Source organism: Heptranchias perlo, chromosome 35, assembly GCF_035084215.1.
Source record: "Heptranchias perlo isolate sHepPer1 chromosome 35, sHepPer1.hap1, whole genome shotgun sequence".
Lineage (NCBI taxonomy): Eukaryota > Metazoa > Chordata > Chondrichthyes > Hexanchiformes > Hexanchidae > Heptranchias > Heptranchias perlo.
In genome coordinates, this window is record NC_090359.1 from 9,158,426 (window position 1) to 9,171,283 (window position 12,858).

A 12,858-nucleotide genomic window follows, 5' to 3' on the forward strand; every position below is an offset into this window, starting at 1 on the left:
CAATTAAAATGAGCATAAAACTCGAGGTGTTCAATGCTGTGGAATTTTAATTCACTTCAGAATTATTAATTCTACAAGAAACTTGTTGAATTTTGAAACGCAGAGATGAAACGGGTTGATGAATGACGGGATCTGAAGTCTGTCAGATTCGAACCTGCGCGGCGGAAATGAATGAATTTCTTATCTGTCACCTTCATCACCAGTTTGTAAAAATTGCAATTGCTCTGCATCCAGTCCTCAAATAGTCTCCGTACAATAATATTCTGAAAGTGACAATCACCTGTTTTTTTTCTCTAGTTTTTTTTAGGAAGAAGCTTGGCGAAGACATAAAATTAAAAGTTGGCGTCTGATAAATGCTTCCTCCCCGTCGGGGAATTAAACCCCGGACGAAGGTGGGGCAACTCACCACGATAAGAGAGAAAGAAAGAACGAAAGAAAGACAGAGTCAGTTGTCGTTGTCCAAGAAAGAGATGGAAATGTCAAAGGTTCTTTCAACAGTGGCCCGTGGAAAATGAAACAAACTATCATCAAATAAATAGTTAAAAGAAATGCACTGATACATGAAGCATGTCTAACACCATCTGGGATGAGTGTAGGCTCAATGCAGCAGTTCCTCGTTAGTATAGTGGTGAGTATCCCCGCCTGTCACGCGGGCGACCGGGGTTCAATTCCCCGACGGGGAGGTGAAACTTTCACCGCCTTGAAAAGCATTTATCTCCAATATTGGATGCGGAATATACAGTGTAAAACTGACTCGGAGTTTCCCACTTTCCCCAATTTAATTTCACTGATATTCCAGCGGTTTTAAAATCTGCTCTCAGCGTCACTCTTCACCTCGATGTTCGACTGGCTTCTGTGATGGTGGGGATTTCGGGAGGAGGCCGAGATGGATCATCCACTCGGCACTTCTGGCTGAAGATGGTTTCTAAAACTTTGCACTCACGTGCTGGGCTTTACCATCTTTGAGGATGGGGATGTTCATCGAGCCTCTTCCCGTTAGTTGTTTAATTATCCACCATCATTCACAAATGGGTGTGGCAGGACTGCAGAGCTTTGATCTGATCCGTTGTTTGTGGGATCGCTTGTGGGGGTGAGCAGTTTGTTGTGAATCGGGTCAAAGGAGTAGGGGGTGGGGCTCGTGGTCAATATGAGCTCGGAGAGGGCAAGAGGGGAGATAGGAGAGAAACTAGAGAAAGATGTGAGTTCAGGGCGAAGGCAGGGGGAACCATGGGGGAAATTTGGCTTGTGGGCTGGGGGAAGGGAGGGAAGCGGCAGGTGGACGGATGGTCTCAATCTTCGTGACAAAGAAACCCATGAGCTCCTTGCACTTGTTGTTGGAGGGGAGAGGGGTTTAAGAAGATGGTTTGTAGTGAAGAGAAGCCGGGGGTTAGCTTTACATTCCAGGATGATCCTAGAATAGTGAGCAGATTTGGCAGAGAGCAGGACCTGATGGTGCTTTCAGTGTTCCCGCCAGATCTGGCGATGAATGGCTGAACCAGTTGTCCACCATAAATGTTCAAGTCTGCGACCTTGGTCTTAAAGGATGGGAGATGAGGCTGCACATCACATCCCTTAAACATTGTTACCCGTTTCTGTCTGAAACTGGTGAGTGAGTAAATAGAAAGGAACAGAAAAAAAGCATTTTAATCCATCAAACTTAATTCTGATTATTATTATAGCATGAAACCTGAACAGCCCATCCCTCAAACACTGATATAAAACCAGTCCCAGGACCCTGAGCCGCTGTGAAAATGCTGTGATCCCGACCTGATTCGAACTCGCAGTTTTCTGATCGGGAATCAGACGCTGTCAGTTGCGGCACGAGGTGGATCCGGATCCAGAGGAGGGAGATCGGTACCGACCGCCGCCGGGACTCTCGGAGGGCGAGAGACGGAAGCAGCAGCAGCCAGACCGCTTCAACAACAGCTCAGGATCCCCGCTCTCTAATCCAGCAGCTGCCGGCGGAGAGCTGCCGGTCCCGGCCTGAGCCGTGTCTGGGAGCCGCCTGCCGGTCTCTCTTCACTGAACGGGACCGATCCAGGTGCAGCTCACACACAGGCCCAGGAATCCCATTCCGGACAGATTCACTTCTTTAAACCTTGTTTAGATTCAGTGAATTGGGATTTAATTCAATCCTCATCTGCCCTCCGCTCTGTCAGTTCAGGACTTTATTTAAACCGATACTTGGAGCTCTGTTTTACAGGGTGTCGGCTGTTTAAATATTTCTCAGTCCCACTACTCACATTAATAACACGTTTTGCTGCGAACTGCTGATTGATACAAAGTGCCCAGGAATTAGGGAATTTCTCCCGGGGACCGGGGAACTGACTCGGATTCGGCTCAACCCTCAAATCCACAAAGTTTTTGTCGCTGCTGCTGTCCAGGATTAAAGGAAGGGACCGAACCAGAAGCGGTTTTAAATTATTACTGACAAATCAGGGCAAAGGCAAAGGATACAGTCTGCTTATCTTCAGGGCTGAGTCCCTGCCCGCTTCACTGTCTGTCTGTCTCCCGGTTTATCCGTCTAATTGAGTCTCTGTCTTATTCTCTGTTTATTTTTGTTTGCTGACTGGGACCGGACACGTTCTCTGACACCAGTGCTCCCGTCAGACACCTTCAATTTCGGCCTCTTAATTAACCCTTCATGATCTTTCTCACACAGAAACCTCCGACCGAGATGCGCTTCCTTAAATATCCGCAGTGAGCTGTAAAAGCTGTGGATCCTGAACCAAAACCCCAGCAGATAAGAACTTTGATTCAGATTGTTATTAACTTAAGGCCAATACTTTTCTCATGATATTTAAGGAGGATTTGGGGCAAGTGGGAGCTGAAACTGAGAATCTCTGTCCCGGCTGAAGAGACGGGCGTTATTTTATTTGAAAACTGACGCTCAGAACTTTCCCTTCGAGAAGTGCTCCAGGAGATTGTGGTTGGTGGCAGTTGTCGGGGAGATCCAGAGGAGAGAGAGGAAAGCGTTCGTGCAAAACGGGCGTTAGAGCAAAGCAGGCGTTAGAACAAAGCGGGCGTTAGAGCAAAGCAGGCGTTGGAGCAAAACGGGCGTTAGAACAATTGCAGCCATTTTACACTCTGCCATTTATTTTCTTGGGGTCATTTTAACTTTCGGCAATTGTATAAAACGGGCTCTATGGGAATGGCCGCCCGTTCTACACCCGCCTCACTTTCCTTTTCATTCACTTCAATGGAAAGGAGACTCGGGCGAGGTTTTAGATTTTCAATTTGTCCGGGTGTAAAACTGGCGTTACGGATCCGCCGCCCCTCCGAGAAACTGCCGGATTTTCATTCCCACTGATCGAAATTGAAATGGGAAATTGAGCAGTTTCTATAATGAATAGTGGATCCAGAACGCCAGTTTTACGCAGGGGATTAAAACTGTTCATCTACCCGGACCTGTGATCATCAATGAATTTCCATAACGTACGATGAGCAAATTTAGGCGGTGACTTCAGATTGAATTGAGTTGTGATGTTGGGAGTCAGTTCCAGCTCCACGGCAGCCGTTTTCCTCTTTTGACTAATTTACCAATTAGAGTAAACGGATATTTAATCGCATTGAGCAGCTCCTCTCTGAACTTACTCTGGGTCACTGTGTCAATGGCCGTGTTCGGACAGGAACTCAGAAGCTGAAGCTTAATTCCCGCTTGTTGAAAGGTTGCAAAAGTGTAATAGAAAGATCTGTGGTTTAAAGTGGCTGTAATTCAAGTTACAACTCAGTTGCACCTTTCTCTCTCCCACTGTTGGTGTTTCTCCGTTTCACTCATTATTCTCAGTCACCCCTCTCTCTATCACTCTGCCGGCCCCTCTCTGTGTCACTCATTATTCTCAGTCACCCCTCTCTCCATCTCTCTGCCGGCCCCTCTCTGTGTCACTCATTATTCTCAGTCACCCCTCTCTCCATCACTCTGCCGACCTCTCTCGCAGTGTCTCTCTGTGTCACTCATTATTCTCAGTCATCCCTCTCTACCTCCATCTCCTGCTGCCCCTCTCTGTGTCACTCATTATTCTCAGTCACCCCTCTCTCCATCACTCTGCCGACCTCTCTCGCAGTGTCTCTCTCTGTGTCACTCATTATTCTCAGTCATCCCTCTCTACCTCCATCTCCTGCTGCCTCTCTCTGTATCACTCATTATTGTCAGTTATGACTCACTCCCACTGTTGGTGTCTCTCTATATCACTTACTCTCCTCAGTTGTGCATCTCCAAATCCCTCATCCACTGTCTCTCTGCGTCACTCGCTGCATCAAGTGCACACATTCACCATCAGAAACATTAATAAAGCAGATTCTGTCTTAAATATTCTCTGGTAATTTGACGGATGAACCATTTACAGGAGAACATTGACGGGTATTTAGGACATCCTTATACGGTGTTTGCAGAAAGTAACCAAGACTTTATTGGACAGCTCAACACAAATTATTTTTCTTGAATATAAAAACTTCTCAATTTTCTTGACATTAACAAAATTGATTTATTTGAATTCTGCCAGTGATGTGTTAATGTGGAAGGTGTTTGGTGACAATATCACTTAAATCTCCAAAATAAGTGAATCTGAGACACTTTCAGGAGCAGCCGTTGATCATCAAAGTGGAGTCAGTCGACATCAGTTATCCAAACGGTTGTGTAGACAACACTCTCCATAAATCCTTCACAATCAGCCTGCATCCAACCGAGCCTCACTAATACAGAGAGGGGCTCTGATTTGGGTCAATCTGGTTCAATAAACCCGAAAGTTTATAGAGACTAAAATAACCAAAGGGAAAGTTTTTTAATTGTGCAATCTTGAAATAGAGCAAGTGTCTTGGGAATGTGGAGCTGATCAGTCAGTGCCTGCAGGAGAAAGTGCCCGACTCAGGATATTGTGGAAGGGGCTCTCCAGGAACATTCAGCTCTCTGATTGACCTGCTGTACATTTCTGGCATTCTCGGGTTTTAATGAAAAAAGGACAGAAATCATCAGGCGAGTCGGGCACTTCCGCTGTTCGTCTCTTTGTCTGATTCTGTTCAACTCACAGCGACATCCACAAAACTAACGCTGTACAAGAGCGGTTGATTTTCGTTCACAAATCCATTTCCAACGCGTGACGCAGCAATCGTCGTTCCAGCCCCAGGAATTGGTGGTGGCGCAGTTCTCATCCTCACAGTGTGCGCTCTTGTGGTTGTTCGGTTCACCTCTGCGCCAAAATCTGTACAGACCAATCAAAGATCCACACAAATAAGTGCGGGGTAAATATTCCTTTTAGTTAAATGGAAGTGAATATTTAGTTGTCTCCGATTGGAATCCAGTTCCTCAGTTATAGAAATTGACCTCCTCATAACCTCAATCACTCGGCACTGTAGGTGTCTCAGGGGCTCAGTCCCCTTTCCAGGGACTAATGTGCTGCACAGGAACAGAAGGCCCTGGGTTCCAGTGCTGGCTTGTCTGGAGTCAGCTGATTGGAAAGGTTGGTGGTGGGTGATGGATTTATCCTCAGTCATCCCTGAGCACAGGGTGGATTCAGACCCCTGACCCAATCCCAATCGCTGCCCAGTGGCCTCGGCTGCAAACCAATGAGGTGAATGTTTGAGGTTCTCCGACTGCGCTGCCGTAACTTTGGTGGGATTTCGGCGGAAACCCCATTCACGTGTCTAAATGGACGTCAGGCAAAGTTACAGCAGCAGAGTGGGAGAGTCCGGAGGAAATTCAGCCCCACACGTCTTAGGGCCATCAGTACAGGAGAGGGAAGGATCTGCTCTGCTGGGTCCTACGGACAGAGCCTGTCAAAGCTCATTGGGGGTGAATTCACCATGGGCCGTGGCACAAAACGGGCGGTAGTGAATTGGGAGCAGGTCCGAGGAATTACCGAATATCTGGGGGTTTCTGCGGATCTTCTCCGAGGTTACTGTCGGCCAATGGGGAGAACCACAAAGGGAATTACTGGCCAATAGTAACGAGCATTTCTCATTGGTACAGAAGTACAGGGTTTATAGGGGATGTTAGTGTAGGGGTTAAAGGATACACTGGTGCAGTGATGATAGGGAACGGTAATGTAGGGATTATAGGGCTTGGTGTAGGGGTTATAGAGTACGGGGGATTGAGGGTTATAGGGTAAGGGGAATTAAGGGTTATAGGGTACCCAGGATTAAGGGTTATAGGGTATGGTAGTGTCTGGATTATAGGGTACAGTAGTTTAGGGGTTATATGGTACAGTAGTTTAGAGGATATAGGTTGATAGGGTACGGTAGTGTAGGGGTTATAGGGTACGGTTCTGTAGGTACCCTATAACCTGTATATGTTAGTGCAGAGGTTATAGGGTATGGCCTTGTAGTGGTTATAAGAGTACGGTAATGTAGGGGTTCTAGGGTACTGAAGTATGGGAGTTAATGGTTTGTTAGTGATTATGCAGCACTAGTTACAGCCTGCCAACCTGAAAATGATCCGTTTATTCCTACTTTTTATATACTTGTCGAAGCTCTTACAATTGTTTTTATATTACTTGCTAATTTACTCTCAAATAAGATTTTCTCCCTCTATCAATTTTTTTGCTCATCCTTTGCTGATTTCTATAACTCTCCCAATCCTCAGGCTTACTACGCTTCTTCGCAACATTATAAGCTTCTTCTTTTAATCTACTACTATCCTTAACTTTAGTTAGCCATGAACAGATCACTTTTCCCATGGAGTTTTTATTCCTCAATAGAATGTATATTTGTTGAGAATTATGAAATATTTCTTTAAATGTTCACCATTGTTGATGTCCCATCATATCTTTTAATCTAATTTCCCAAGTAACCTGAGGCAACTCACCCCTCATACCTATTTAAATGGCTTTGTTTAAGTTTAAGACTTCAGTTTCGGACTTGAGTTCATCACTCTGGAATTAAGTGTGAAATTCTATCATATTATGATCACCCTGCCGCTGAGGATCCCTTACAATGAGATTACTAATTAACCCTGGTCCATTACACAAGACAAGATCTAAAATGGCCTGTTCCCTGGTTGATTCCACCACGTATCAGGGCTATCTTAATGGCGAGAAACTGGAAAGTACTGCAGTACAAAGGGATCTGGGGGTCCAAGTGCAAGAAAATCAAAAAGTTAGTATGCAGGTGCAGCAGGTGATCAAGAAGGCCAACGGAATGTTGGCTTTTATTGCTAGGGGGATAGAATATAAAAACAGGGAGGTATTGCTGCAGTTATATAAGGTATTGGTGAGACCGCACCTGGAATACTGCATACAGTTTTGGTCTCCATACTTAAGAAAAGACATACTTGCTCTCGAGGCAGTACAAAGAAGGTTCACTCGGTTAATCCCGGGGATGAGGGGGTGGACATATGAGGAGAGGTTGAGTAGATTGGGACTCTACTCATTGGAGTTCAGAAGAATGAGAGGCGATTTTATTGAAACATATAAGATTGTGAAGGGGCTTGATCGGGTGGATGCGGTAAGGATGTTCCCAAGGATGGGTGAAACTAGAACTAGGGGGCATAATCTTAGAATAAGGGGCTGCTCTTTCAAAACTGAGATGAGGAGAAACTTCTTCACTCAGAGGGTAGTAGGTCTGTGGAATTTGCTGCCCCAGGAAGCTGTGGAAGCTACATCATTAAATAAATTTAAAACAGAAATCAACAGTTTCCGAGAAGTAAAGGGAATTAGGGGTTACGGGGAGCGGGCAGGAAATTGGACATGAATTTAGATTTGAGGTTAGGATCAGATCAGCCATGATCTTATTGAATGGCGGAGCAGGCTCGAGGGGCCGATTGGCCTACTCCTGCTCCTATTTCTTATGTTCTTATGTATTGTTCTAGGAAACCGTCTCGAATGCATTCTATGAGCTAGTCCTCCAAATTACTTTTGCCAATTTGATTTGCCCAATCCACATTGAGATGATAAAGTCCCCCCGATTATTGCATTACCTTTGTTACAAGCTCCTCTCATTTCTTGGTTAATATTTTGTCCAACAGTATAACTACTGTAGCGGGGCCTATAAACAACTCCCACCAATATTTTCTGCAGCTTGTTATTTCTTATCTCCACCCATACTGATTCTACTTCCTGATTTTCCGAGCCAAGATCCTTTCTCACTGCTATCTTAATGTCGTCCTTTATTATCAGGGCTACCCCACCCCCCAACTTTTCCATTTTGTTTCTCTTTTCCAAAAGTCAAGTACCCGGAATATTCATTTCCCAACCTGGGTCACCTTGCAATCACGTCTCAGTAATGGCCATTATCAAACCCATTTATCTCTATTTGTGCCATTAATTCGTCTATCTTGTTACGAATGCTTCATGCATTCAAATGAATCGTCTTTAATTTTAACTTTTTAACATTTTTACTCTGATGTGACCTTATTCACTGACGCATTATTACCTCAAAACTCTCTGTCTCTTCCTGACACACTCTGCTTATCTTTAGCCAAATTGCTACATCTGACTTTTCTCTTTAGATTTATAAATTTACCCTTTCCTGAAACCATCCCGCCCTCCTGCAACTTTTTAGTTTAAAGCCCTATCTACCACCCTAGTTATTCGATTCGCCAGGACACTGGTCCCAGCCCGGTTTAAGCGGAGCCCATTCCAATGGAACAGCTCCCTCTGTTCCCAGTACTGGTGCCAGTGCCCCATGAATTGAAACCCCTGTCTCCCACATCACTCTTTGAGCCACGCATTTAACTCTCTGAATTGTTCGACCTACTGCCAATTTGCGTGTGGCTCAGGTAGTAATCCAGAGATTATTACCTTTGAGCTTCTGCTTATTAATTTGGACCCGAGCTCCTCAAACTCCCTCAGCAGAACCTCATTCCCAGTCCTACCTATCTTGTTGGTTCCTACGTGGACCACAACAGCTGGATCCTCCCCTCATGCTCCAAGTTCTTCTCCAGACACGAGGAGATATCCTTAACCCTGGCACCGGGTGGACAGCTCAGCCTTCGGGCTCCCGGTCGCGGCTGCAGAGAACAGTCGCCATCCCCCTGACTATACTAATCCCCACCACTACCACATTCCTTTTTACTCCCCCCGCTTGAATGGCCTCCTGTACCACAGTGCCGTGGTCAGTTTGCCCATCCTCCCCACAGTCTTTCTTCTCATTCACACAGGTAGCAAGTATCTCGCACCTCATGGACAAGGTCAAGGGCTGAGGCTCCTCCCTCACTACACCCTGGGTCCCCATACCTGCCTGACTCACAGTCACATCCTCCTATCCCTGACCACTGACCAAATCTAAACTACGATCTAAACTAAGGGGTGTGACTGCCTCCTGGATCAAAGTGTCCAGATAACTCACCCCCTCCCTGATGCATCGCAATGTTTGCAGCTCAGACTCCAGCTCATCAACTCTGAGCCGAAGTTCCTCGAGTTGTGAACACTTACTGCAGATGTGGTTGCTCAGGATCTTGCTGGTCTCCACCAACTCCCACATACTGCAGTGACGACAAACCACCACCTGTCCTGCCATCTCTCTCTAACCTTGATTTATATCGTTAATTAGATAAAGTCTTTATTCACTCGATATTTTTAGTTCTATTAAAAGTTAGTTTATCTAGTTTAAGTTATGAATTTAATAAAATAACAGCGAGTTATAGTTTCCCAGCTCTTGGTTTGAACGACTGCCCGAGATCAGAGAGCAAAAAAAGCGGCAACACTCACCAACCAACCACCTGCCCGCTGTCCCGTGGCCTCACTCCTCCATTAGTTTTTGGTTTTGATTTCAGCCTTTAATAGGGAGCGTTTCCTGGGCCTCCCGCTCAGGTCCCCTCTCCCACGCTACTCAACTTATAAGTTACAGTGGTTATAGAATATGGTAGAGCGCGGGCCGCGGGGGTACGGTGGAGCGCGGGCCGCGGGGGTACGGTGGAGCGCGGGCCGCGGGGGTACGGTGGAGCGCGGGCCGCGGGGGCGCGGCAGAGCGCGGGCCGTGGGGGTACGGTAGAGCGCAGGCCGCGGGGGCGCGGTGGAGCGCGGGCCGCGGGGGTACGGTGGAGCGCGGGCCGCGGGGGCGCGGCTGAGCGCGGGCCGCGGGGGTACGGTGGAGCGCGGGCCGCGGGGGCGCGGCAGAGCGCGGGCCGCGGGGGTACGGTGGAGCGCGGGCCGCGGTGGAGCGCGGGCCGCGGGGGTACGGTGGAGCGCGGGCCGCGGGGGCGCGGCAGAGCGCGGGCCGTGGGGGTACGGTAGAGCGCGGGCCGCGGGGGTACGGTGGAGCGCGGGCCGCGGGGGTACGGTAGAGCGCGGGCCGCGGGGGTACGGTAGAGCGCGGGCCGTGGGGGTACGGTCGAGCGCGGGCCGCGGGGGTACGGTAGAGCGCGGGCCGTGGGGGTACGGTCGAGCGCGGGCCGCGGGGGTACGGTAGAGCGCGGGCCGCGGGGGTACGGTAGAGCGCGGGCCGCGGGGGTACGGTCGAGCGCGGGCCGTGGGGGTACGGTAGTGCGCGGGCCGCGGGGGTACGGTAGAGCGCGGGCCGCGGGGGTACGGTAGAGCGCGGGCCGCGGTAGAGCAGGTGTTACAGGTAAAATAGTGCACGGGTTATAGTGTTCGGTAGTGAAGAGTTAAATATCCTTTTATCATTTCCTACTGCAGTTGATAATTCAGTCGGGAACTACACGCCGTGCGGTTCATTTTCATTCTTCCCGCCCGACGGTAAACGGGTGACAGGAGATCGGCCGCCCGGCTGACATTCCGCTCGATAGTCGTTCCCATCGAAGTGAGTGGAGATTAAAATCGTACAGAATGTAAAACCACCGGCCGATTCGCTCCCGCCCGTTTTATCCCGACGGTAAAAGTGAACATTCAGCCCAGAATGGTTTTTCAGGCCCCACCCCCGGCCCAGGGGCTAATTTTAACATTTTCACAAAGACAATTGGAAAGGAAAATGGTGGGAGGTGTAGAACGGGCGGCCGATCCGATATCGCCCGTTTTACACTATCGCCTGAAGTTAAAATGAAGCCCAGACTGTTCCTTGTACAGTCAGACTGTGCAGACTAATCACACAGTGAACATTGGAACCGACAAACACACGGGATTTTATTCCGGGAATCTGATTGGATTTGAGGTCGAGCTCCGAAGATCACTGAGCCGAGGTCACTGCACCACCCAGTTTCCCGGGAATATTGTTCTGCGTCCCCTCCATTCACTCACACCTCTCAGTACTCACTCAGGTTCAGAGAGCGGGCCTGCACCATCCACCCATTGCCAGGTGCCTTCCTTTTCCTCGTCCGTCAATCCAATCCAATGTGCATAATATCCGCCTTTAACAAAATCCTTCAGGGAATGTGAAAATATTACACAGCTTGTAAGATTATTATTAATTGAAAAACTAGGAGCAGGGTCAGTGCTTATTGTGTAACACTGCTCAATGGTTATAGACAATAAGGAAGGAGACAAGGCAATTAAATAACAGTGAGTATGTGACGTTCAACTTTTTAAAAAATATGTTGATTGTAGGAGGAAGAGAAAAAAGAAAGAAAGGAAAGTAACCCCGCTGTTCAAGAAAGGAGGGAGAGAGAAAACAGGGAACTACAGGCCAGTTAGACTGACATCAGTCATCGGGAAAATGCTGGAATCCATTATTAAGGAAGTGGTAACAGGGCACTGAGAAAATCATTAGATGATTAGGCAGAGTCAACATGGTTTTATGAAAGGGAAATCATGTTTGAGAAATCTATTAGAGTTTTTTGAGGATGTAACTGGCAGGGTCGATAAAGGGGAACCAGTGCATGTAGTATATTTGGATTTTCAAAAGACATTTGATAAGGTGCCACATAAAAGGTTCTCACGCAAGGTCAGGGCTCATGGGGTTGGGGGTAATATATTAGCAAGGATAAAGGATTGGTTAATGGACAGAAAACAGAGAGTAGGGATAAACGGGTCATTTTCAGATTGGCAGGCTGTAATTAATGAGGTGCCACAAGGATCAGTTTTGGGCCTCAGCTATTTACAAACTATATTAATGACTTAAATGAAGGGATCGAGCGTAATGTATCCAGGTTTGCTGACGATACAAAGCTGGTGGGAAAGTAAGCGGTGAGGAGGAAAGGGATATAGACAGGTTAAATGAGCGGGCAAGAAGGTGGCAGATGGAGTATAACGTGGGGAAATGTGAGGTTATTCACTTTGGTCGGAAGAATAGAACAACAGAATATTTTTAAAATGGTGAGATACTATTAAATGTTGGTGTTCAGAGAGATTTAGGTGTCCTCGTACAAGAAACACCAAGTTAACATGCAGGTACAACAAGCAATTAGGAAGGCAAATGGCATGTTGGCCTTTATTGCAAGGGAGCTGGAGTACAAGAGTAAGGAAGTCTTACTGCAATTGTGTAGGGCTTTGGTGGGACCACACCTGGAGTACTGTGTACAGTTTTGGTCTCCTTATCTAAGGAAGGATATACTTGCCTTAAAGGCAGCGCAACGAAGGTTCACTAGATTGATTCCTGGGATGAGAGGGATGTTCTATGAGGAGAGATTGAGTAGAATGGGCCTATATTCTCTGGAGTTTAGAAGAATGAGAGGTGATCTCAGTGAAACATATAAGATTCTGAGGGGGTTTGACAGGGTAGATGCTGAGGGGTTGTTTCCCCTGGCTGGAGATTCTAGAACTAGGGGGCATAGTCTCAGGATAAGTGGTCGGCCATTTAAGACTGAGATGAGGAGGAATTTCTTCACTCAGAGTTGTGAATCTTTGAAATTCTCTGCCACAGAGGGCTGTGGATGCTGTGTCATTGAGTGTATTCAAGGCTGAGAGAGATAGATTTTTGCAATTTGGTGGAATCAAGGGATATGGGGATCGGGCAGGAAAGAGGAGTTGAGGTCAATGATCAGCCATGATCTGATTGAATGACGGAGCAGGCTCGAGGGGCCGTATGGCCTAC

General features: G+C 47.4%; 1 protein-coding gene and 1 non-coding gene across 3 annotated transcripts in view; one reads left to right on the top strand and one right to left on the bottom strand.

Annotated features, from left to right (window-relative positions):
- Positions 1–611: 611 nt before the first annotated feature.
- trnad-guc (transfer RNA aspartic acid (anticodon GUC)) lies at positions 612–683 on the top strand. Its single transcript has one exon. It is a non-coding gene; the product is annotated as a tRNA-Asp (tRNA).
- A 3,776-nt stretch (positions 684–4,459) lies between these two features.
- LOC137302342 (CD209 antigen-like protein C) overlaps positions 4,460–12,858 on the bottom strand; it is a 44,446-nt gene continuing 36,047 nt past the window's right edge. Inside the window, exons 6-7 of one of the 2 annotated variants that reach the window (XM_067971976.1) lie at positions 11,143–11,249; positions 4,460–5,198 (exon numbers count right to left, since the gene is read on the bottom strand). In XM_067971976.1, coding sequence (XP_067828077.1) covers positions 5,042–5,198; positions 11,143–11,249 — 264 coding nt within the window. In that variant the 3' untranslated portion in view covers positions 4,460–5,041. The remainder of the gene's footprint in view (positions 5,199–11,142; positions 11,250–12,858) is intronic. The other variant, XM_067971977.1, reaches the window with a different exon arrangement.